The sequence below is a fragment of the Carassius auratus genome, chromosome 43, assembly GCF_003368295.1.
Source record: "Carassius auratus strain Wakin chromosome 43, ASM336829v1, whole genome shotgun sequence".
NCBI classification, from domain to species: domain Eukaryota; kingdom Metazoa; phylum Chordata; class Actinopteri; order Cypriniformes; family Cyprinidae; genus Carassius; species Carassius auratus.
Window position 1 is genome coordinate 12,021,547 of NC_039285.1, and position 26,296 is coordinate 12,047,842.

General features: G+C 36.9%; 1 protein-coding gene across 2 annotated transcripts; it reads right to left on the minus strand.

The window, feature by feature from the left end:
- Nucleotides 1-1,316: 1,316 nt before the first annotated feature.
- On the minus strand, nucleotides 1,317-13,845 carry LOC113061714 (Wilms tumor protein homolog). Of its 2 annotated transcripts, none has more exons than XM_026231093.1 (9): nucleotides 13,197-13,845; nucleotides 11,798-11,920; nucleotides 10,873-10,954; nucleotides 7,695-7,775; nucleotides 5,188-5,293; nucleotides 4,536-4,680; nucleotides 2,705-2,794; nucleotides 2,047-2,130; nucleotides 1,317-1,914 (listed from the first exon to the last, which is right to left on the minus strand). In XM_026231093.1, the coding sequence occupies exons 1-9, from the start codon at nucleotides 13,573-13,575 to the stop codon at nucleotides 1,793-1,795; spliced, it is 1,212 nt and encodes a 403-aa protein (XP_026086878.1). In that variant the 5' UTR covers nucleotides 13,576-13,845; the 3' UTR covers nucleotides 1,317-1,792. The 2 variants fall into 2 exon arrangements, with proteins under 2 accessions (XP_026086878.1, XP_026086877.1); XM_026231092.1 differs by having other exon boundaries at nucleotides 2,038-2,130; nucleotides 13,197-13,844.
- Nucleotides 13,846-26,296: the final 12,451 nt, after the last annotated feature.

Consider the following 26,296-nt stretch of genomic DNA (forward strand, 5'->3'; position numbering starts at 1 on the left):
CAATATCCTCCAAATTAACTGTTGGCTTGAAAGCCATATTTATTACAGAAATAAAAACACAGGCATGTAAGTACCATTTGAATTTCAAAACAATCAATGCCAATAAAAAACAAAAATGATTTCCATGTTGAATTCTAAGTGGACTGCAAAAAAATTCCAAAGTATAGTCATTGCCAGTGCTTTAAGTGGGCCAGTACGCACCAGTACTCAGTACCGCCACTTCCAAATATAGCTCGAGCGTACCGCCACCTCTCCGTGCGCCCAGAACGTGCTTGTAGCGTACCGGTACACTCATTTGGACATCTGTTTTAATAGAGGTTTTAATCTTTTACCTGCACTGCCGATTTTCAGAGCGCCCTTCACAATGCAAGCTTCCTAATTCATCCCACCCAGAGCAGAAACTACATTACCCATTCACCCTTAAGATATACAAGTGAATAGCGCATGTGTCGCTTTCCCACTGTAAGTGTCAACAACTCAACGTGGCCGGAGAAGGTGTGTGAAACTCGTTGTGAGTTATACTAAAGCAAAATCTTGAGTATTTATTGTTTGATAAACATTAAAAACTGTCTGCGGAGGTTGAGTCATCCTGCAGCCCCCGCTGGCTGCTCATTGGCTGCAGCATCTTTTTTCTAAGTTCTAAAAAAATACCGTAGACGGCAAGGCACAAATTTAGATATTCATTTATCTAATTAATCTATAGCCTATGCACAAAGACAATATGATCTTTTTGTCCCCTTTTTGTTTTAAAGCTTGATGAAGAGAGAGAGCGCAAGTTGCTGCAGCTGAGGAGGACAGTGATGCACGCGCACAGGAGTGATTGACAGTTCGCAGCACTGTGTACAAAAAATACTCCGCTACACAATTATTTAGTTATTTTCGTTTAAGCTTATTAACGTTAGCGTTACAGAAAGGTCTGATTTACGCACTGTTGAAGTCATTGTTTTTTTTGTTTTTTTTTAAACAATGACATTTGAGTTCATGATTTTAATGTTGCTGTTTCTTGTGGCAGACTAAATGAAGAGTAATGTTTCTTGTGGCAGACTGAAGAGTAATCCGGCAGAGTTTTATACTGAAACTTTCCGTCTAAAAGTCCTTCCTTGGTCTTATCCATATTTCTTTGCACGTTGAACACACATAGACCACAACTGGAAATAAAAAACTGCAACCGCGTTAATTGCGTTTTTTTTAACGCGTTAAAAATTTCAAATTAATCGAATGCGTTAACGCGCTAATTTTGACAGCACTAATATATATATATATATATATGTGTGTGTGTGTGTGTGTATGTGTAAAAGAATACATTTGAGTTTATAATGTCATTTATTATAAAAGGTATTTTAAGAAATACTGCTGTCAGTTGACAATCATATATACAAAGGCATCACAGTGCATCTTATTTTTACGTTTGCTATTTCTCAAGCATCCACAATCTACTTTCCAAAAGAGTGGCCCAGCACATCACGCCATTTATAAAAATAAAAAAAGCATACCCAGTGCAATCAACCGTCCATATATGTGAAAAATGACTATTACGAATGGAAGCACAAATCTTATTTACAAAATGAGATGATCCAGACACATTCTTCAGTAAATGGCAGTGTTCCGTGTCAAATACAATAAAACTAACTTTATTTTTGCATTCAGCACCATTTACTTCTCACATGGACGCTGTTATAATGTAGTAAATTAGCATCGTGCTGTGACTTCATGTTATCAGTTCAGCGACTGCCAGGTCTTGGCTGATGAGAGTGTCTCAGCATCTGTGTGTGTGTGTGTTATATACAGAGTCTCAAACAGCAGACTGGAGTTTGCTCACGTTTCTCTGATGCATGCTGTGGTGTCTGACCAGCTCATCTGAGCGGGCGAACTTCTTCTGACAGCTGGGCCAGCGGCACGTGAACGGCTTCTCACCTGATGACCACCAGAGACGAAACACAGCAACACATTTTACTGATGTGCTCTAATCAAATCAGAGTATATGCATCAAATGGAATCAAATGGTTTTGGAGAAATCTGGAAAAAAGGCTTACGCACTTGTTTTACCTGTATGAGTCCGAGTGTGAGTCTTAAGATGGTCCGAGCGTGAAAACTTTCTCTGACACGTCTCACACTGAAAGGGTTTGACGCCTGCAGGAGCAAAGCAGGAGACAGAGAGACCGCTGAGGTGGGCTTATCATACTTTATACAAGTGATGACAGCTGGAACTAGTGGGTGGGGCAATCTCCATCTAAAGCATCTAATTGGACACAAGTGTGGATACGTCCCTAAGTGTAAGATGAGTCACCATCATTTTTGAAAAAAGACTGAATTTTGCAGTCTAATAGCTTTTACGGCTAAATGCTAAAAGTGTCCGTTACGAGAGTAAACTAAGCTTCCTAAAGTTTTGTTTGTTTGTTTGTTTGCTTTGCAGTGATTATTGAAGAACCATTGTTACTTTCCCAAAGAACCTTTGATTGAACAGCAGTTCCTAAACGAACCATTTTTTCTTGGAGTGAAGATCATTTTAATAATATTCTATATAATATTTATATAATTTTATATAATAAAAATTCCACTAAAAGAATTCCCACATTTTGTGGAATTAAAAGTTTCCATAGGTGTAAAAGGTTCTTCATGGGACCATCACTGCCCATGAAGAACCCTTATTGTTCCAAGTGTATCATGTTAATGAGCAGTATTGAAGAGCAGAGCCGTGTCTAACCTGTGTGTCTGCGCTGGTGTCTCTTGAGCTGGTCAGATCTGGAAAACCTGCGGCCGCAGCCTGTGTAGTCACACTGATAGGGCTTCTCACCTGCACACAGAGAAACATCAGTGTGTGTGAACGGGACTGGAGTCTCTGCCATTAACACAAGGGGGCGCCGTCTGAATTGAGCAGTTATAGTGTCATAAATCATGCATTTATCTGTAAAACTGTACATGTCATGAGGTCACAAATTACTCACTCCAGATGTTTCTTAGTCATTTTTGTGATTCTTGTGCAACTCAGAGGAGGCTCTTACAAATAATTCACTATAGTAACATTAAACCCAAAATACAGATACTCCACCAGTGTCGTCAAAAGAAATGAAACAAAAATGACAAAGACTGACCGATTTTTACACAGGTTGAAGATATTTACACAGTAATATTGATCTATTACTGTTTTACTGTAGTATTACAATCATGTTTTTCTGTGATAAAGATAAAATTAATTTTATACAAAACATTAATTTTTTTTTCATTTAGCAAACGTTTTTATCCAAAGCAATGTATAATGCAGTTCTGTCATATAATTAGCTCTGGATGATAAAAATGTATATCATGATATATTTCTTAATTTCTGATGATACGATATCATTCTAATATCGATATGAACAATATTTAAAAAAGCCTCAGAAAAACTGCCAAGAAGGCCCACAACGAATGTCTTTACCTACAAACTTCGGAAACCTCCTCCTATAAAACGATATAGCATAATATATAATAAAACTATAGCATAAGCTGATTATTCTTACAGATTGAAACAAAAGTCCTTTATCCAAGATAAAGAACAGGAAAAGTGTTCAGAGGAGAAAACAGAAAAACGAGTGAGCAACAACAAAAACACACGTTACTGCCACAAATAAATCAATGCATGGGAAACACTGGTAATCTATTCTGAAATATCAGAAATGTGTTTAAAAAATCATATCACCATTATTGGAAAAATATATTTTTATATTGATAACTGAATTATTGTCTAGCCCAAGTATAATTCATTCTAATATTAACAATAATAGAAATAGATCCGTTTCTGTAAACACTTCACAATCAATTCCCATTAGTTACTGACATGAAGTTCCTAATGTAGGTTTGGGAGGAGGCTAATCATTTATTCCTGTCAATCATCATTACGAGCCAATATAAGCAGCACTCACTGTACTGTCCCAGCATCAATTCTTCCCGAATCCCTCCACCCATCTCCTCTGTTTCTCTTATTCTATGTAGTACCACAATGGTGGTGTTGAAACCATTTTTCAAATGTTTTCCAAATAATAATAATTGTCCTGCAAAGACTTATGTTTACTGTAAAGTGTCTTCTTCAGGGAGTGGCTTAGACAGTACAGTCATGTTGCTATAGTAATGCCTCCTAAATGACCCCATGTGTACTTTTAGAGGAGTGTGTGTGTGTGTGTGTTGATTCATGGTTGTGAATAACGGCTGTTATCAGACTCAATCTGTCACTAGAATAAAATCAGACATTCCTGAGAATCCTGGATTTCTAATATCCAGGGACATCTCATGTGTTTTTGTTTGTGGACCTGATCTGCTTTTGAGCTATGGACAAATTTTCACCTCTTCTAATTTAATTCCTTGCCATCAATTTCTCTTATTGGCGGTCTGAAAGAACCACAATCACGTATGAATTATGACTTTGTTATGAGTATTGCATAACACTGTAAATCTCACCTGTTGTTCTTTTAAAGAGGAAAAAAAGATCTCAATCTAGACCATGAAAACGGTTTGGATTGTTTGTGGGCCCAGGGTGAAACTTTTTTTGGTTGGCATCTCACCTGTGTGTTTCCTGCCGTGCATCTGCAGGTGGGACAGTTTGAAGTATCTCTTACTGCAGCCGGGGTAAGAACACATGAACGGCCGTTTCTCACTGCTCTCGGATGATTTAATGGAGGGAGTGATGCCTGGTACACTCCGCACATCCTGGAAGGGAAAAAACGGGAATAATTGCCAATCAACAAACTCTATTTGCCAATTCTCCTGCACTTCTGAGCCTTTGTTTGTTTTAACTTCTGCATTACCAAACCCCGGATGAGTTGTGCATCTGAACAAACCCTCTTATCTTGTGGTCTGTTAAATATCAATTTAGCTTTTAAAAGCCTTTAGAGGAAAGCTTTAAACTAATGTTATAAACATACATACATGAACACTATTCTCTGGACAGTATCAGCTTTCTCAAGCTCTGATGGATGTTGATTCAGGCCAAACACACACTTCAGACTGAAGTAATGTCAGTCTTATATACCTCACCTGCTCAAGACTTGTACGCATATAAAGCTCTTTTGTCGTGCTCTATACACACACACACATAGTGTTTATTATAAGTAATAAATACTACCAGTGCACTTTATGGTTATATTATTGTGAGAATCCAATCTGTGTGTGTACAGGTAGAAACGATATGTCTCTCTGTGTTTTGCGATCACCCACCTGCACTCCTCTGAACAGGCTGTGTGTGTGTATGTGATACTGAGTGCTGCATCTGTAGACCAGCGGAGCTCCTGCAGACGCTTCGGCCTCATATCCGCCACTGTGACTGGACACAAATCCAAAGACACAGAGCAGGTAAATGTCACAGAGAGCAGAGAGACAGTATGACATGTACGTATAACCAGTAAGATTCTCAGAAAAGACAGATTTGAACTTGTGTCAATAGCTAAGCTAAATATGCTTTTCCTCCTTTATTAAAGGGTTAGTTCACCCAATAATCAAAATTATGTCATTAATAACTCACCTTCATGTCGTTCCAAACCCGTTTATCTTTGGAACACGGTTTAAAATATTTTAGATTTAGTCCGAGAGCTCTCAGTCCCTCCATTGAAGCTGTGTGTACGGTATACTGTTCATGTCCAGAAAGGTAAGAAAAACATCATCAAAGTAGTCCATGTGACATCAGAGGGTCAGTTAGAATATTTTGAAGCATCGAAAATACATTTTGGTCCAAAAATAGCAAAAACTACGACTTTATTCATCATTGTCTTCTCTTCCGTGTCTCTTGTGAGAGAGAGTTCAAAACACTGATGGATGTGTTGTCGAGTCAATCTTTCGGTCATTATCTGGCTCGGCTCTGTGTTCATCTTCAGTTCTCTCTTCACAGCAGCTCAGTCAGTGTACTGTTTGACTACATGAATTACTCCGGGATATTGGTTTGTTTGAACTCAGAGGGAGTGTCAGACACATTAAAAAAGTTAACAGCTTAAGTCATTTGTGGATTAATGCGTATTGGAGACGAGAACCGTTCCAAACGATTCAGTTCGATTTGGTGAACTGGTTCAAGAAGATCCGGTTACATCGAATGATTCGTTTGTGAACCGGATATCACTACACTGCAGTGTTTTGAACGCTCTCACAACAGACACGGAAGAGAAGACAATGCTGAATTAAGTCGTAGTTTTTGTTATTTTTGTACCAAAAATGTATTTTCGATGCTTCAAAAAATTCTAACTGACCCTCTGATGTCACATGGACTACTTTAATGATGTTTTTCTTACCTTTCTGGATATGGACACAGTATACCGTACACACAGCTTCAATGGAGGGACTGAGAGCTCTCGGACTAAATTCAAAATATCTTAAACTGTGTCCCGAAGATAAACGGAGGTGTTACTGGTTTGGAACGACATCAGGGTGAGATATTAATGACATCATTTTGATTATTGGGTGAACTATCCCTTTAACAAAAGGATGGTGCTATATCCAAAAAGAAATGTAAAAATGCTGTCCTAAATTATAGTCTGGAGGTGGATTCGTAGTGTGGGCAGTAACAGATGAAGAGCTGAAGCCCTATAAAGCTTTTTCTTTGTCCGACTCAAGACTACACAATCAGCCATTGCTGGTCCAGTCCTCCCACAGCCCAACCATTCATCCGTTCAGTAGATAAACACCCTGTTGTCATGGCATCGAGGGTGAGGAAGGTGGATACCAGATCTTTGATCTGGACAGCCGGCATAAATATTCTGTCCAGCGTCCCAGTCACCTACTCATCTGCCTATAGACAAGCACACATTCACTTAATCACTAAAAACAACACAAACTTCCCACAGTGCATTGGGGGCATTCCCCTCTGCCCTTCAGCTAGTCTACATCGTTCTGTCTCTCTCTCACACACAAAATCATTCTACCCTGGGCTGCCCCTTCAACACATCCAAGGTCAGACACTCTATCTGGGTTGGACTGGTCGACTGAGCAGGATCCATTCCTATCTCCTCTGCTGTCACCACAGCATGATTCATTCTCCTACTTCAGTCTGTACTTTTGTTTCAAAGTGCAGTACAACATCAGAGGACAGCAAGGTCTTTCTTCAAAACAGATGATAATTAGAATAGGGAACAGGACGGCAGAGAAGACGAAAAGAAGATGAGAAGAGAGGTGAGGAGGATGTAAAAAATAACTTGAAAGGAAAGGAAAAGGAAAGTTTAATAAAGGACAGGACAGGACAGCACAGGACATCATGGGACAGGACATGACAGCACAGGACAGGTTGGGACAGAAAAGGACAGCACAGGACGGGACAGCATGGGACAGGACACGACAGGATGTGACAGCATAGGTCGGGACACAAAAGGACGGGACAGGACAGGACATGACAGCACAGGACAGGTCGGGACAGAAAAGGACTGCACAGGACGGGACAGCATGGGACAGGACACGACAGGATGTGACAGCATAGGTCGGGACACAAAAGGACGGGACAGGACAGGGCGGGACAGCACAGGACAGGTTGGGACAGAACAGAGCAGGACAGGAAGTGACAGCACAGGACGGGACAGGACGGGACAGCACGGGACAGCAGAGGAAAGGAAGGGAGAGCACAAGATGGGACAGGACGGGACAGCACAGGACAGGAAGGGACAGTACAAGACAGAACAGCACAGGACGGGATAGGACAGGGAAGTCTTTTTAAAAACACAGGTGTTGATATGAGACCGAGTCTGTACCTCTTTATGCTGGGTGTAAGCGAGCTGACAGGATTCCAGGTAACACATTCCAACTGAGACGCCATTTGGTAGAGATTATCACTGCCAGGGCAGAAGAGATAAATCACAGTCATGTGACCTCACTTTCACTGCTCAGCTTCTCAACAAGCACAAAAAGGGGGACACAACAAAAATAGGAAGGAAAAAAGCAAAAAGACACAGAAAGAAATTTAGAATTTTGTTTTTAAGAAAAAATTTTTTTCATGCAATGTTATTTTTCTGGTTCCTAGGCTGACTAGAAGTGCAGACATGTCTCTTTCTAATCATCAGCACTGATTCATAACTGGCACAGTGGAAACACACACATCGCTGTGTTTCACCACATGTTGTGAAGTGTTGCATCTCAGCACGATCTCACGTGGTCCTGGCTGGCAAGTCACGTAATAATGTGATGTCACAGAGATTTCTGGGTATGGTGGGAAGGATTTGGGGAAATGATTTTGACTCATATGCTGTCTGTCCCTTTTCTGTGGGCTGAAGTAGCAGTTTTTGAAGGTCAGACAGTTTCCTTTAGATACAAAATGTATCAAGTTATTCACTATTGTTTATTGTTATTTAACAATAATAATGATGATCTAATAATAATTAAAATTGTTTAGTTAGTAAATAATTTATAGTTAAATCATATAATATAATATAATATAATATAATATAATATAATATAATATAATATAATATAATATAATATAATATAATATAATATAATATAATATAATATAATATAATAATCGGAAAATAAAGAAGTCATGGTTGTGTTTCATTATTACTTTATGGTTTGTTGCCACATCGCTTCCCAATAAATTGATTTCCATTACAGCTCATACCAGTGTTTCAAAATGCATAAGAGAGTTTCTAGGCCAAACAGTGATGAAAAATAAGGTGGAATTTCCCTTCCGCTCCCTTATAATCTCACTTTATTGGCAAGAAATCGAGGTTTGTGAGATAACCGGAACACACTACAAAAGTACCAGCTTGATTCAAGTGAGTGTGTGTGTTTGAATATTTTCTGAAGGATCATGTGACACTAAAGACTGGAGTTATGTTGCTGAAAATTCAGCTTTGAACACAGAAATAAATTACATTTGAACATATATTCAAATAAAAAAACATTGATTTTCAATTGTAATAATATTTCAAAATATTTGATTTTGAAAACTGTAGTTTTAAATGGTAGTGTCAATTGTTATGTACTGATATTCTGATTTCCTCTGCTCTCCTTATAATAAAGTTAATCTTTTGAATACATAACTCTTTCTCTCCATCCTCTCCTGTCTCTGGGGAGGGCCAAGCAGAGAAGGGAAGAGGAATTTGGAGGAAACGGGCAGTACATCATTGTGAGTGTATTTTGGCCTGCTGAGAGCTGCTGTGCTGTTCTTAACCTTTGTGCAGACAGCAAGACGCACTGCAGACTTACTCAGGATTTTACTGATCCATCCAGACTGGGCCTCACTGACACTCAATTTCAGTCACTCAGAAAACGGAGGGGGCTGACACAAATCAGCATTATACATATTTTACTTCTTACACTAACTAATGTGCCTTTTTTGAAAGAATGATCTGAGATCAATACAAGTTCTGCTCTACCAACAGCATACACTGTATGACGTGCTGTCAATTACCACAGAAAAGAAACTGTAAAAACTGCAAAAAAAAGACATTTTTGTATGACACATAGTGGAGATCTATGGGGCAAAGCATTCCACGGGAATACATACATGCTGTGTGACAATTTAACAACTATTTCAAACAAAATCAGAAACTATCTGAATAGCTTTAGCATGTTAGTGTGTCAGTTTTTGGCTGCTGCTGAGCAAGTATGGACTTTCTGCGAACAAATACACAACTGTGAGCATGTAAGATATGCTGCTGCTGCATGAATAGACACTCGTAATTACCGTAGCAGATCTAGACAGGTGGTGCTGGAGGAAGTGGAGGTTTTTAGAGCACAAAAAGGCAATTATTTAAATTATAGCAAATGATGGTCCTTATAGCAGATTTCATGTAAAGGACCAACTAAGGCATGAAGATGTGAACAATGTGAATTGTGCAAAGCACTAAATAAATTTGACTTGATTTGACATATTAGACTAAACCATCTAAAGTGACTACACTAAAACAATAATTTAGATCATTGTTCTTAATTTTTTATTTATTTATTATTTATTTTTTGTCTCCATGCAAGACTGCCATTGTCCACAACAACATTTGAAGGCCGCATGACCTTTCTTTCTTTTACCCACTATTTCTACACTATAAAATATTTTAGAGCTTGGCATAACTACAAAAATGTTTAACATGGCCATGCAGTTATAATATGTAAAACAATTTGCATGATCAATGGGAATTCCGGTTCTTCAAAGGCAAAACAGTTGATGGAGGGTGAATTGGAATAAAAAATTAATTTAAAAAAACAGATTTTTAGTAGACTATATTAAAGGAGTCATGCCACGGAAAACCAAAGTGTCCTTGACATTTTCATATAATCGCATTTGAGAAATTACGCATCTAAGAAATTACTTTACAATAAAATCACTTGCATCTCTGAAAGAGGCAACATTCCTTGAAATGTGTGTTCATGACAGAGAGTGAAAATTACGACAGAAAATGATCATCTTTACAAATATTTTTGATGCAAAAAACTTCATAAGCTTTACCACTAGAAACATAAAATTCCATGACCCATCTAAAGCCTATTTGTCTTATTTTAAATAATTCTGAGCAACCCCTTGGAAGCTTTCTGAGACCCCCTGGTTGAGAACCACAGATTTAGACGTTATACAAAATTTCTGCGTTTGTACCCTCCCGAATGCCTTTGAGATTTCTGCATGTTTTTGCAGACTGCGGGTCAAGCAGAAATTGTTTTCTGTGGCACGTCTGAGAAGCTATCATTAGATAATATCCAGGAATATCCCTTTATTTCAACAGTTACATAAACAATTCGGCATATTTTTGTAACTTCTTGTCATTCGCAGCTGCTGCCTCTATGATGCAGTTTACCGCACTTTTATTGTTATTATTTCATGCATGATGAATCACACCTTGGGAATGGAAAGTAAAGTGTCAAAACTCATAATTAGGATGTAATGTAATGTTTAATTACATCTCTTATTACACTAACTATCAACGGTAAAGAAGGTACCTGTTGAAGCTATTTCTCAAAAGACTGTCCGGAGGACTGTGGCACCCATAGACAGGCGGTGGGACGGAGTACTGCTGCTCACCTGCATATTCACAAAAACAAAGCACATATTAAAACACTCAGAGAGCATCAGAAATATCTTAAAGAAAGTCCTCTTCATAGACCTCATACTTCAGTTTTCCTGTTTAGAAGTGAAACAAAGCGTTTTACAGCAGAGCTAACAGAGAGTTCGGCCTCGTCTTTACTGCGGTTATCCAAACAGCGCAGGCCTCCCTGCGACCATAAAGAAGTCAGCAGAGTTTCTGAGAGCACTCTGTTCATTTCTCAGGGAATCAGTCCCTCGGCAGCACTAAACAATCTTCTCCACATCCACAATTCTGCTTCTTCCACTCAGCTGCCCGAAAAAGAGTGGCGATCATTTATGCCAATGTAATTTATGCTTAATGAACTTAAAAACTCTTGCATGCAGTGTTTTCAGTGTTTGAGAAAGGAGACAGAGAGGGGAAAAATAGTATTTACTGCCCTAACATTAAAACTCCATCTGACACTTAACCTGGAGATGATCCTTGCGGATCCAGTGATCTCCAGATATCTATTTGTCTTATTTGTCATACTATACTTAAATTCACTCACAAATTCACTCTGTCCTGCAGAGCCCTTCTGAAAAAGAAGTACACTTTAGCATACTTAAAAAAAAAGATCTTATACTTTAAAAGACTACATAGACACTTTTCACATGCAATTTGCAACAGAATAAAAATTCAGTGCAATTAGCCGAATGTAAGAGTGATCGTTATGACTCAGCGAATCCGTTTTAACATGCAATTATTTCTATTGTCATTTGGAATATGGTTCAGATGTACTGACGATTGTACTGACAATCATTTATTTTAAACTGAAGTACACTTTAATATAATTCCCTGACCCATGCTGCTTTGGGAGGACATGGGGTCCTCGTGTTTGAAGGTATCGTTGGAGAACGGTGGAGTGTGGTGAGCAGGTGTGTGTCCGTAACTGGGAGCTCCATCTAATGCTACTGTACCATAACCTGAGAGAAAGAGACAAAGAAATATTAATAAGTGTGTTTGTTCTCAGTGAAATCCACATTTTCTCAGCTGACTCCATTATTCCTATTGAAGAAGCCAGTTGTTCATTGTTAACAAGTGTTAAAAATTACAATAAAATTCTAACTGATGCAAGTATTCATCTGAAAATGACTTTTCTATAAACACAGAAAAGGTTCCACTTCTACTCCTGACAAAATGTATTAAATACACATCTCTCTCCAACAGACTTATAATTCATCTGGTGCGTAAACCCACTTGAGACCAATAAGCTTTTCCAATGAATCAATTTGTCGTTGTGACTTCTCCTAAAGTTCATCTAATGATAAATTACAGAAGTAGATGCGGGAATCTTTGTAACACATCAGACATTTGTATTGTGAGCGCTCAGATTTAAAGGAGAGAAGCTCTTCAAGATGTTCACATAGTGCTGTAAGTCATCAACACAAAGGAAAAATGAATGCTAGACTGCAGAGACAGACCTTGTGTGAGACTCATTCAGCACGTGCAATAATTGTTGCATGAAATAATTAATAAAGTCCAGTGTTAATCAGCCACTGAGCCAAAACACTACAGAAAATGTCATTTCATACAACTGACTTTTTTTTTTTTTTATAAACACATTATGTCCAAAACAATTTAATCCGGTTGATTTAATGAAAAATACTAATTTAACCCTTTAAGACACATTTTAATCGACTTTCCTTTAGAATATCAGCTGTGTTCCCAAATGTTTTAAGGAAGTCCGAAGTGCCCTTCATAAAAACAATCAGGCAAAAGAGAGATCAAACGGAAGATCCAGGACATTTACGTCTGACGCAACAGATATATAAAGCCTTTATGCAGAATGCGTTTCATTAAAGCAGCTAAAACTGAGCACAATGGAAAAAAATATAAATGTCAGCTGAATAGTATGGTTTTGTATCTTTTACATTCAAATCAAAAAAGTGTTTGATTTTCCTTGATATACTTTATTATATTTATAATAGAATATAAAGATCATTTTAAAAAATACGTTTTCACTAATGTGTATGACATTAAAATTTAATTTGATTCAAATGCATAATTCATTCACTTTTCAGAAGTAATATTTGGAGGGTGATAAGAGATCCTCTATAAGTAATTTGGTGTCAACAGCTCCGTAAACTTGACAATCACACACCAGCTTAATGCAAAATCTCAATCATCTCTGAAGTTTCATGTTTTTTTTGGTTGTTTTGACAGATTGTGTGTCTCATGACTGAGAGACGGCGGTCTCACCCTGGGTGCGCGGGGCAGGAGGGCTGTCCATGCAGCCGGGCAGATAAGGCCCGCTGGAGAACATCCTGCTCTGGCTGGACGGAGAATCAGCAAACGGGCCATGCATCCCTGTGAGCTGCCCCGAAAAGTGCACGGTGAAGGCCCCCAAACCACAGTGTGGATCCTCGTGAGGGTCTGTGGGACCCCAGCCTGGCTCCTGTTTGATAAAGGAGTGGGAGGGAAGAGATCCGTACGGGGAGGCAGGGTGAAAGTCCAGCATCGGTCCCCACTGCGGAGCTCCTCCGATGGGCAGGGAACAGTTTGCATTCGGGACGGCTGGAAGCAGGGCGCTCAGGTCTCTGACGTCCGATCCCATCGGGCCACAAGGCTCTGTCAGCATTTAGGAGGATTTTCTTTGTTTGCGACACCCTTGAATATCTCCAGAAGGTGTCCGGTCCAGCAGAATATGCGTTTATCTGCTTCTGCGATGGAAACCACTGGTGAGGTGTTTGGAGCAGTGCACTGGAGAGTTTGAGCAGAAGTAACTTCTCTCTTGTATATTTGTCTGGGTCTGTCAGCTCTGAAAACCACCCCACCATCTCCAGAGGAGGAGTCAGAGCTCGGGGTTGTGAAAAAAAATCACTTCTTGTGTACCTTACTCATCTTTTACTCCACTTCTGACTAAAGCCTGGACGTGTGTGTATGAATATGAGTGTGTGGGTGGATGTGTGTGTTGAGGCTGTTTGTTTGTTTAGTGAGCATGAAACCTAATTGTGTAAATGATGTTCCTCAGATAACTTGTTTTGTTAAATTACTCTAAATATACACTTAATTTCATTCAAATGTTTATTCAAGTTTTGAAGTTACACTTTTATAAATTGATGGTTCCATGAAGAATCTTTAACATCCATGGAAACTTTCCAATGCACAAAATATTCTTCAGAGTGGAAAAAGAAAAAAGTAAGATATAAGTTTCATATCTGAATGGTTCTTCTTCAGCATAGCTGCAAAAGTTCCCTTTATGAAGCTTAATTTTTAAGAGCATATAATAAGCCCACTCTTCACCATTTGCTTTTCCCTTGGATCTCAAATATAAGTGCATTGTATGTTTAGAGTGTACTGAAATGAATGCAGATAAGGGTCTCCTCCAGCTGAAGTGTTGACTCTGTGTTCTCTGTGGGGAAGTATAAATGAGTGCTATCTTAGGGATTTGTGCTGTCAGAGTGAAGATTCAATTAAGCTGATGGATGTGCACTGGGATTGGGCAACACTGTTGTGAAATACCAGCACCGTCTGTTGCCTGTTTGAAAAAAAAAGAAATGTCAATGAAAGGCAAAAGGGGATTTTTATTTTATTTTTATTTTTTATAAGAATTTATCTATTTTTTAGTAAAAACCTGATGCTTCCTCTAAAAAGACGTTTGAACATTTAACTCATTTATGTATTAACACATACAAACTAGTCTTAAACAATTACAATTTTTTGAAAAAACAAAAAGAGACTTCTGCTCATAAAGGCTGCATTTATTTGATAAAAAATACAGCAGAAAACTGTAAAATTGTTAAATATTATAAAAGTTTAAAATATCTTTTTTCTATTTAAATATATTTTAAAATGTTTTTTTTTTCTGTGATCCAGAGCTGAATTTTCATCATTACTCCAGTCTTCAGTGTCTTTATAATTCTTCAGAAATCATTAATATGATGATTTGTTGCTTCAGAAACATCTCTGATTACTATCAATGTTGAAAACAGTTTTGCTGTGTTATACTAAACCGCAATATATTTTTTCAGGATTGATGAATGAAGTTTAAAAGAACATCATTTATTTGAAACAGAAATCCTTTGTCACATTATATGTCCTATAAATGTATCTCTTTTGATCGATTTAATGTGCATTTATTGAATGAAAGTATTTATTTGGTAAAACATATGTATCTTTTTGACTCTCAAACTTTTAATCTGCAGAGTATAGCATATATATATATGTGTGTATATATAGTTATATGTATATATAGTTATCTGAGCCTGTTTGCTGGTTTATGATGGTCCTTTGCAGGTTTATGATGGTCCTTTGCTGGTTTATGCTGGTCTTTTGCTGGTTTATGCTGGTCTTTTGCTGGTTTATGCTGGTCTTTTGCTGGTTTATGCTGGACTTTTGCTGGTTTATGCTGGTCTTTTGCTGGTTTATGATGGTCCTTTGCTGGTTTATGCTGGTCTTTTGCTGGTTTATGCTGGTCTTTTGCTGGTTTATGCTGGACTTTTGCTGGTTTATGATGGTCCTTTGCTGGTTTATGCTGGTCTTTTGCTGGTTTATGCTGGTCTTTTGCTGGTTTATGCTGGACTTTTGCTGGTTTATGATGGTCCTTTGCTGGTTTATGCTGGTCTTTTGCTGGTTTATGATGGTCCTTTGCTGGTTTATGCTGGTCCATTGCTGGTTTATGCTGGTCCTTTGCTGGTTTATGCTGGTCTTTTGCTGGTTTATGCTGGTCTTTTGCTGGTTTATGCTGGACTTTTGCTGGTTTATGATGGTCCTTTGCTGGTTTATGCTGGTCTTTTGCTGGTTTATGCTGGTCTTTTGCTGGTTTATGCTGGTCTTTTGCTGGTTTATGATGGTCCTTTGCTGGTTTATGCTGGTCGATTGCTGGTTTATGCTGGTCCTTTGCTGGTTTATGCTGGTCTTTTGCTGGTTTATGCTGGTCTTTTGCTGGTTTATGCTGGACTTTTGCTGGTTTATGATGGTCCTTTGCTGGTTTATGCTGGTCTTTTGCTGGTTTATGCTGGTCTTTTGCTGGTTTATGCTGGACTTTTGCTGGTTTATGCTGGTCCTTTGCTGGTTTGCTGGACTTTTGCTGGTTTATGATGGTCATTTGCTGGTTTATGCTGGTCCTTTGCTGGTTTATGCTGGTCTTTTGCTGGTTTATGCTGGTCTTTTGCTGGTTTATGCTGGACTTTTGCTGGTTTATGATGGTCCTTTGCTGGTTTATGCTGGTCTTTTGCTGGTTTATGCTGGTCTTTTGCTGGTTTATGCTGGACTTTTGCTGGTTTATGATGGTCCTTTGCTGGTTTATGCTGGTCTTTTGCTGGTTTATGATGGTCCTTTGCTGGTTTATGCTGGTGCTTTGCTGGTTTATGCTGGTGCTTTGCTGGTTTATGCTGGTCTTTTGCTGGTTTATGCTAGTCCTTTGCTGGTTTATGCTGGTCCTTTGCTGGTTTATGATGGTCCTTTGCTGGTTTATGATGGTCCTTTGCTGGTTTATGCTGGTCTTTTGCTGGTTTATGATGGTCCTTTGCTGGTTTATGATGGTCCTTTGCTGGTTTATGCTGGTCTATTGCTGGTTTATGCTAGTCCTTTGCTGGTTTATGCTGGTCCTTTGCTGGTTTATGATGGTCCTTTGCTGGTTTATGATGGTCCTTCACTGGTTTATGCTGGTCTTTTGCAGAGGTGTCAAGTAATGAAGTACAAATACTTAGTTACCTTACTTTTTGGGTGTCTATACTTTACTGGAGTAATTATTTTTCAGCCAACTTTTTACTTCTACTCCTAAAATTTTCACGCAATTATCTGTACTTTCTACTCCTTACATTTAAAAAATAGGTTCGTTACTGCTATTTCATTTCGGCCTGTTTCGTTACGGCTTGTCACCAATATAAAACTATCCAGATAAATCGCGCCAACCGGATGAAGTAAATTTGATTGTGATTGGATGAGAAGTATAAACATATACCATTCCGACACCCTATAGGTTTGTACATGATCCATCACACCTGCACGTGACACAAATCACATCACACTCCAGCAAGGACAAAGCCAGTGTTGGGTTCAGTTATCAAAAAATATATTTCTTAAAAGTTATTATTTCTCAACTTAACTTGTTAGCCAGCACCCCCATTATGGGGGACATTCAGCATAAAACACACTCACACATATATGAAAAATGTTGAAATATAAAACAAATCAAGGAAAAGGCGATCGCTTAGTTCCACCTCCATCAGATGACAGATGCGTCAGAGTATGCATCAAGAGCCGTCACTAGAGTGCCAGAATTCAAATAAAAAGCTTCAGTTTTTCTCTCACTTCTTTTTTTTTTTTTTTTTGGTGGATAGTCTCATTCTGTTTATGAAACTGTACACTACGAAACCATTGTGTTTTTTACTACCAATATGCAGTTTCTGAGTGAGAGTTTTTATGATCCATAATACAACCTTATTGCTTCGTTGGGCTAAACGTGCTTCATGAGATGTCGTTCAGTGGACCCTTACCTTTCTAACTAAACCGGGATTTACAGCTGTGGATGTGTTTATGACTCATTATTAAAACGGATCTTGCATGTACTGTGTTTTTTTTTTCATGTTTTTATGTGTACTGCTTACACAAATTTAGCAAATACAGACTTTATAAGCTTTCCATTGAAAAACAGTCTGTCGTCGATGCTTGAGGTTTAGATCTTTATAATGATATATAGTTTGTCAAGATTAAATTTGTCCTGTTTCATTTAATCTATTCATAAACATTGACACGTGTGAGTTGAGAGGTGTTGAGAATGCCCGCGTCGGGGTGCAGGCTAAGAGGTTTTAACTGGCTAATTTATCAAATGAGTGCTTTCTCTTCTCCCTCTGCAAATTAAGCTACTGTAGGTAGTTTGGTAGCAAGACGTTTGAATAAATTAGCGTTTGCAATTGACAATGTTGTGATAACTGGGCTATACCAACTTTGTAACTCGTTACAAACCCCCCCTCCCCTCCCCAACACTGGACATAGCAGACGTATACAGGAAGGTATCAGGATTATGAGTTATTTTTCATTTTTATTTTTTGATTAATCTCTTGGATTAATCATTCATTTTGACAGCACTAATGTTTATTGTAAATAGACAACCATACATGGGTAATTGTTACTAAGCCTTCCCTGGGTACACCTATTTTCTTGTCCATTGCCCTCGCAGATTCCTGCAGCTAAACTTGGATGTACATTTACATTCCATTAAATGTTATTGATGATATGCCTCTGAAATTTGACTTTTTGCACCATTACAATACTTATAGGCAACTAGTCATCATATCTCTAGTTCTTTAATGTATTTGCATTGTACTAAAGTGCGTTCATTTTCAATGGTCATATATGTGGCTGAAATAGGTAGCCTAGTGCATCCCAAATTTTTCAACGTTATAGTCATTCTGGCCTATGGCCTTCAGAAAAATGTATTTTGAGGAGGTGGGGTAGTGCACAATAGGCCCCTGTGGAGCAGCCTAAGCTTTTGTTCTTAATGGCATTTTTTTCCCCTTACATTACTTTTACTTTTATACTTTAAGTAGTTTTGAAACCAGTACTTTTACACTTTTACTTGAGAAAAAAGCATGAGTACTGAGTACTATTGATACTTCAACTTCTACAAAAGTCTTTTTAAACCCTAGTATCTATACCCGAGTAATGAATGTGAATACTTTTCACACCAGTGCTCCTTTGCTGGTTTATGCTGGGTTTTTTAGCAGGGGGAGGGGCTCCAAAGTCGCAAAAATACACATGCAATTGCTTTCAAGCACCATTGAACCAAAACTAATTTATTTATTCTTGCACTTTTTTTTTTATCCATGTGCCCTTGTAATCATGATGTCCTGTTCACCGATGAAGGCCTATATTTTTCTTCTTCAATAAGGCATTTCACAGGGATAGCTTATAGACTACATCACAATAGGGAAGAACAGAATCTCAACTTCCGTTTCACGCTGACTTTAACATCACCACCACCAACTCCTGGAACCAATTACTCAGGACATGTCTCCATTTGGCTTAGGTTCAGTCCCAGTGAAGAGTCACACACAGTGATGATGATGATGATGATGATTGTCTTTTGAAGAAGGTTCAGTCCAGTAGCCGTCTGAGCAATCATCCTTTCTTTACCTCTTCACCCATGGACATCTGGAGTGCTGTTCTGACCATGTAAATAACGGTTTGACCTCTGCTTGGTGAGAACTGGAGGTGTATGAGTGAGACAGAGTCCAGTAGAGCTGATTCCTCAATCCATGCATCATCTGCCTTATAACAGCCAAATATATTGGGGGAATTCCTTCATTAAAACCAGATTCACTTCACATTTGTATACAAATAATTTAGCAATTCAGCAACCTTATCAAAGTTACACTGTGATGACTGGCCACCCATCCAGGGTGTTTATGATTTGAAGCTGAAATGATTATTATTTTTTTCATAACTGATTAGCTTTGCAACATTGAGTCACTGAACTGTACTAAATTAAACTAAATGGAGTTGATTAATGATACGTTTTCTTTAGAGCTGTTTTATAGATAAATTGAATTTTAATTGAGTTTAATAAATGATGAACTTTGAAACAATGACTGAATCAAACTGAAGTCATTTCATAATATTTTATGGATTTAGCAGCACTCGTATTATCTCATTTATTTCTGTGAAGCTGCTTTGAAACAATCTGCACTGTATGAAGAGCTATATAAATAAATGTGACTTAATTTAATCACACTTTGAGGCTTACGACTAACGTTAGTTTATCAGGGAATAAACACGGCTCTTATAAATCAGCTTAATAATACAACATTATTAATACAATTAGTCGTTTACTTTATTATTTGTTTTATAATTGTAATCAAGGATGTGCTATAATGTGAAAAAAACGTGCCAGCAGAAGTGAAACTGTGACAATATTTACCATGTAATATGGCCTCCCCTATCTTATTGCTTCATTACACTTGGAGGAGCTCTTGGGAATAATAGTGATGTAATAGAGGCCAGTGAAAGGTAAAAGGTCTTAAAGAGGCCAATTGAAGGAAAACCAATATCACAACTCCCTGTTCACTAACAGTATAGATGACAATCGATTAATTTAAGATGTCCAGGAAAATGGCTATTTCTTTTCGCTTAATGAATTCCTTGTGGCATTCCTCATTTGTAAGTTGCTTTGGAAAAAAGTGTCTGCTAAATAAATAAATGTATACGTTCTTAGTGTTAATCAAGTGGCAAAAGCCTATTTGAAAAGAAAGAACTGACACTGTTATTGAACTGAACTGAATCAACATTGAACTCACTTCTGTAGAGCTGCCTAGTTGAATTGAACCAGTTTCAAAACTGATAAACTTTGCATCATTGACACTGTTATTGAACCGAACTGAAACAATGAACTAATTGAGCTAAAAAAAATTTTTTCATAATTTATTCATTCATTTTACAATGTTAACACTGTTATTTTCTGCTTTATTGATGTGAAGCTGCTCTAAAAACAATTGGTATTAAACTCAAATGAAATAAATGTGGCTAAACATTAATAAAATGTGACATTTTTACATCTAAGAGAAATTCAAAGAGAGTGAAATATATATATTTTTTACTGTAAAGATGTGTCAAAGAAATTCAGTTTCACACAAACCCTTGGACAGATTTCTGTGCATGAAACATGAGCGAAGATTAGAAACATTAAACAGAAACATTAAAGGAGACATAACTCACTTCCTCCCTCCACTTCTGCACTCATGTGTGAAACCTTCTAACACAATGTTTCCCATTCCTTCACAACGCACTGAGAAACACTGCCAGGACTCTGTTTTCACTGAACGTGTGTTATGAGACTTGTTTTGCTTGTCTGTCACCTCACTGATCGTTTTTCTTCTGTAGTGTTCATGAGCACAAATATTACAACATCTCTGAAATCAAAATCACATGTCACACTTACCGATATAAGCTCTGCAATGTCCTGTAACAGAGGAATTACCCTTTTCAAAAATGCTGCAAAGAAGAAGGGAAAACAGAGAGAATAAGAAAATTAAGGAAGTGCCTTCTGGGCTCCATAGAATAGGCTAGGATTTCCTAATCCAGTGACTATACATGTCAAAACGTCCACAAAGGTCAATGTGACATGATGGTGTTCTTTAAAAAAAAATAAAAATTAAAGGTTTCTTTTACGATGTCTTGAATGAACTTTTTGAAGCATTTGGGTGGAACAGACTTTCGGTGGAGAGATATAAATCACTCAGATTTCATTCAAATATCTTTGTGTTTCAAAGATGAATTAAAAATTAATGGATTTGGAATGGCAGGAGTTAGTAAATAATGACAGAATATTCCTTTCCTGGTGAGCTATCCCTAAAGAGAAAGTATCAACCTCCAATGCATAACTCATCTTGTTGGGGAAAGATTTTATATTACTTTTCTAAATAATCAAATTTGTGATTTTTGGACAATATCAAGGGGGAAAGCCCAATAGACTGAAGAAGGAACACAAATTATAAATAGAGACCCGAATAGGGTGGACTCTTTTGACTGAGCTCACAAGTCACCACCCAGAAGACACATAAGTCATTTATTCATAATGAAAAAAAAAATGTATGGTAAAAATTTAATTTGTGGCTGTCAGAACCTTACCACAAAATACAGTAGCGCCATCTTACACTTTTACAGACTCAATTTCAATTTACAGTTTATATATATATATATATATATATATATATATATATATATATATATATATAGACCAAAAGTTTGGACACACGTTCTCATTCACAGATTTTTCTTTATTTTCATAACTATGAAAATTGTAGATTCACACTGAAGGCATCAAAACTATGAATTAACACATGTGGAATTATATACATAACAAAAAAGTGTGAAACAACTGAAAATATGTCATATTGTAGGTTCTTCAAAGTAGCCACCTTTTGCTTTGATTACTGCTTTGCACACTCTTGGCATTCTCTTGATGAGCTTCAAGAGGTAGTCACCTGAAATGGTCTTCCAACAGTCTTGAAGGAGTTCCCCGAGAGATGCTTAGCACTTGTTGGTCCAGCTCACCCCTAAACCATCTGGATTGGGTTCAGGTCCGGTGACTGTGGAGGTCAGGTCATCTGGCGCAGCACCCCATCACTCTCCTTCTTGCTCAAATAGCCCTTGATGCCTTCATAATCATGAAAATAAAGAAAACTCTTTGAATGAGAAGGTGTGTCCAAACTTTTGGTCTGTACTTTATATGTATAATGACATTTGAAAATAAATCTGCATTTGTTTATCTTTTTGATCTTTCTTTGGAAAAATGCGCAAAATTCAATCCTTTCATTGAATTAACACAATTGAAAACAGTGGGAAACTCCAATGCATGTTGGTCACAGTTATTGGCACCCCTAGAAATTTTCCCTAGAGTAAAATATCTCTGAAGTATTTTCATATTTAATTTTTTTAGCACACCAGGATGACTAGGAGTATGAAACTGTCCAGACATGACTTCCTTTACCACAGGATTATGAATATGAGTAACACAAATATGAGGCCAAATCCCCTTACTCATCCATAAGGAGTAAAGCCAAAGAATATAGTTCTGATATGCACAAGATTGTTGAGCTTCACAAAATAGGAAGTGGTTGTTAGAAGATATCTAAAGCATTGAAAATCCCCATTTCTACCATCAGGATAATAATTAAGAAGTTCCTGGATGAAGATGTGTGTCTATATCGTCCTAATGCACTGTGAGGAGGAGAGTTTGAGTGGCCAAAGGCTCTCCAAGGATCACAGCTGGAGAATCGCAGAGATAATTGGAGTCTTGAGGTCAGAAAGCCAAAAAAAAAAAGATCAAACAGCCCCTAAATCACCACATGTTGTACGGGAGGTTTTCAGGAAAAATCCTATTCACTCATCCAGAAACAAACTCCAGAATATTCAGTTATCAAACGCGACTGGAACTTCAAACTGGACTGGCTTCTATCAGATGAAACTAAAATAATAATAATAATAATAATAATAATAGCTTTTTGGCAGCAAACCCACCAGATGCATACCACATGAAGAAATCTAATTTCAGTTAAAAGGCATCAAATGTGAAGCGTCACATTTTACACTGTAAATTATAAGTTGACTTGTTCTTTGCTCTATCTATTACAGTTTTTCACAGGTTTTTACAATAGTATTTTTACAGTCTTATACAAAAAATAAAAATAAAAAAAAAGCAAGTAGTTCTCGTGAGTGATTTTAAACATGCACAAGAGTTTGCTTCTTAAAGTGTCTTTTGAGCTGACCTGAAGATCTGAGATACGCAAGATGATCCAGGGCCTATCAGACCGAAGAGAGATTACATCTGCAGAGAGATCAAATGACAGTATAGTCACCGAAGCAACAGAGAGGAGGCTCCTAAAAACATACACACAAATCACTGACGTTATTATCCTCTCACACTCATCTAAACATCTCTTTTCATCACGTCTGTCTGTATCATGCTGAACGCTAAATTGATCTGGAAGCAGTATCAGAAATACAACACCATTATAAAAAATATAATTGTATAAAAACAAAATTATATTTCTGTTTCAATGTTAGTTCATTTCTTAATTTAAGTTTATTCTTTTTTGTGTTATTTTTATTTATATTTTTTGAATTGTCTATATAGTTTTTGTTAATTCTATCTGCTTTGTTTTAGTTATTTAAGTTCAAGTTTAATTCAATGAAAATGAGAAAGTTGCTTTGAAATCAAATAAGTTCATTTTCTTTATATTTTCATTTATTTTAGTTAATATTTATTTTACTTCAAGCACTGAAAAATGTATCACGGCCGTGCCGATATAAAGCCAAATCTCAGTGCTACTTTTGTGATATTGCTAATTTATGGTATTATATATAGCAACCATATACTGTAAACAATTTTTTTTTTTTTTAATATTAAAGGTGCTGTAGGGAACTTTTGTAAAAAAAATATATATATTTTTTACATATTTATTAAACCTGTCATTATGTCCTGACAGTAGAATATGAGACAGATAATCTGTGAAAAAATCAAGCTCCTCTGTCTCCTCCCAGTGTCCTATTGCCATTTGCAGAAATACACCGCTCCCGTTAAGAAACAACCAATCAGAGCTGCGGTCCGTAACTTTGTTTGTGTTCAAAATGTAGAAAAATGTATATAATAAGTGAGTACACCATGAATCCATTTTCCAAACCGTGTTTTTAGCTTGTCCTGAATCACTAGGGTGCACCTATAATAAGTGTTTATATTCAGACTATTTTAGATTGCTTCGGGGATACCGCGGCGGAGTAACCCAGTACCTTTGTGATTCTTCATAGACATAAACAGAGAGAAGTAGTTCCGGCTACGATGTTCTTCCGCAAGACGCAAGCAGTTCTGTTTATTAACCGCTAGAGCGTCAAAAGTTACCTACCGCAGCTTTAAACTTTATTACAACAACATAAATGAAAAAAATATCTGTATGTTTATATGTTTATATATATATATATATATATATATATATATATATATATATATATATATATATATATATATATATATGCCTTTGTTTTTGTTATACTTTTTTCTAAAAGTCTATCATTTATATTTACTTATATGATATAAACATGCATTAACAGGTTAAATATACATGTACATAACATCTCCCAAAAAGCTATATATACAGTATATAGTAATATATGTAAGTTGTTCCAGTTTCTAAAAGGTTTCATATATATTTACTTCATATGAGAATTGTACATATATGTACTTATATTGTATTTGCAGAGCAGACAGCAGAACTAAACTTCATAAGGAAAGGAATGCTTATATCGTTTATAGACAACTTGAAGTCCCTGGGGTTAGCGGAGTGTGAAGAGCCTGGATCTTGTTGTGGTCATCATCAGACCGTCTCAGCTCTGTGGTAAAGACTGCTATCTATGTTACTGTAAGAGCAGGTGCAAGTGAGTCAGTCCACAGAGGCCAAAAGATCACAGATCAGCTGAGTCACAGTAAAGACGTCAGCATCTTCACCCTTGCACACCCAGCACAGAGCATGAGAACTCAACCAAAACCCCATTCTGAGTGATTTGAATTACCACAGATCCTAAACAGAAAGTTGGGAAATACTGTATAGTGGATGTTGCCAGATTGAACACTGAATATCACTTATTTATTTATGTATTTGATATATATTTGCAAATGAAATGTCCATTCATTTGGATTACAGGGATTATATTTGTCAGTGATTTATAAATGAAACAGGTAAAACTACGTAAAAATTATCAAATAAATGTCAAGTTCATTACCATTTAACTCATCAAAATAATTTAACTAATTTCAACCTTCAGCTTAAACAAGTCCGTTTAATATAATTTAAATTGAAATAACCTGCACAACCAATTTGATTATATTCAAAAAGGAGTAGGTAGGTGGAAATTTGTTACAGTGTGTTTTAAATACACAATAACCCGGATTTATATTTATTGTTAATAAAACCAATTTGTTTCAAAATCACATATTTCAATGGAATATTGATTGTTTTACAGCTAGCAATGTTTAACCATATTCATTTTAACTGAATAGGTTTAATTGTTTTCACATGTAAAACAGATTCATGCTGATTCTAAGCAATTCGAATTATTAATCGTCAAACTATGCCAGGATTTTGAGTGGTGAAATCTTAGCAGTATCATTATAAGTATGACTTCGATATTGGTATAACAAGAAGTTTATTAGTTTATGTTAAAACTTTGTAATTCAAATTAATGGAAATTTGATTTGTAATTCAAATACATAAATCTTAAATTCTTCATAAATGTTTTTTGAGCATGTTATCGAGTTATAACAGCTCTGGACTTGTGTCCAGGATTGAACTGATTCACTCAAAAATAACTGTGGTCACCTTTACTGTTAAAATATTTATGCCAAAATCAATGATTTCATGCAATCAGGAATTTTGAATGAGGGAGAAAGATTTCCTCAAGCAGATTTCAAGGTCCAAGATGGTGACCAACAGAAAACAGTTTGGTTTGAAAGTGACTTCTGTGTGAGCTGTGCTACATTGCTACTCAGTATACCTTATTTTTTTATTTATTTTTTTTGTCAGCTACATTTTACAACCATGACTGTAACCTTGAAGAACCCTTTTTTAATAATCCTAAAACTTGTAGAACATAGGAGTCAAATGATTTAAGGCCTTTTCACACCAAGAATGATAATGTTTTAATATTGAGAATAGGGAAGTTCACACAGCTATTATGATAACACAGAGGAACAATATCATTGGAGAACTTTCAGAACTGATGAATGATAAAAACACTGGCAGCCAATCAGAATCCATCCTGCTTGAGCATAAATGCAAGTGTGCATTTTTAATAAACACGATGTT

Bases quoted from the DNA above. Each gene is read 5' to 3' on its own strand.
- LOC113061714 (XM_026231092.1), bottom strand. From the start codon at position 13,575: ATGCTGACAGAGCCTTGTGGCCCGATGGGATCGGACGTCAGAGACCTG. The intron at 7,776-10,872 runs GTACCTTCTTTA...CTGCCCTGGCAG, and splicing joins TTGAGAAATAGCTTCAACAG to TGATAATCTCTACCAAATGG. The intron at 5,294-7,694 runs GTACAGACTCGG...ATTTGTGTCCAG, and splicing joins CTTACACCCAGCATAAAGAG to TCACAGTGGCGGATATGAGG.